The sequence below is a fragment of the Sinocyclocheilus grahami genome, unplaced genomic scaffold (assembly GCF_001515645.1).
Source record: "Sinocyclocheilus grahami isolate Dianchi unplaced genomic scaffold, SAMN03320097.WGS_v1.1 scaffold8947.1, whole genome shotgun sequence".
Taxonomy (NCBI): domain Eukaryota; kingdom Metazoa; phylum Chordata; class Actinopteri; order Cypriniformes; family Cyprinidae; genus Sinocyclocheilus; species Sinocyclocheilus grahami.
Genome location: NW_015512311.1, coordinates 1 through 303, shown reverse-complemented (window position 1 = coordinate 303; position 303 = coordinate 1). Strand labels below are relative to the sequence as shown.

Sequence of the window (303 nt, the reverse complement as noted above, 5' to 3'; positions counted from 1 at the left end):
GTGTGTGTGTGTGTGAGAGAGTGCATGCGTGCGTGTGTGTGTGTGTGTGTGTACCTGTGGCGTTCGGTGGAGTTCATACAGACTCAGTTCCCATGTCTTCTTCAGGCTTTGCACACTCACTGGATTGGCCATCATGACTTCACTGAGAACCGAAGCAGAACTAAAGCAGAACACAGCCATGCAAACTTCATCAGTCATTTAAATTCACCAAAGTATCAACAAAATGAAACTAAACATGCACAGATGTTCCTAAACTGAGTTCAGGAAGCAACATCTATTACATAATACTTCCCTCCAGCAAAA

The 303-nt window shown here is 43.9% G+C and overlaps 1 protein-coding gene across 1 annotated transcript in view; it reads right to left on the bottom strand.

The window, feature by feature from the left end:
• LOC107578123 (E3 ubiquitin-protein ligase RING2-A-like) overlaps positions 1–287 on the bottom strand; it is a 4,692-nt gene extending 4,405 nt beyond the window's left edge. Inside the window, exon 1 of the mRNA XM_016264110.1 lies at positions 55–287. Coding sequence (XP_016119596.1) covers positions 55–198 — 144 coding nt within the window. The 5' untranslated portion in view covers positions 199–287. The remainder of the gene's footprint in view (positions 1–54) is intronic.
• Between the last annotated feature and the right edge of the window lie 16 nt (positions 288–303).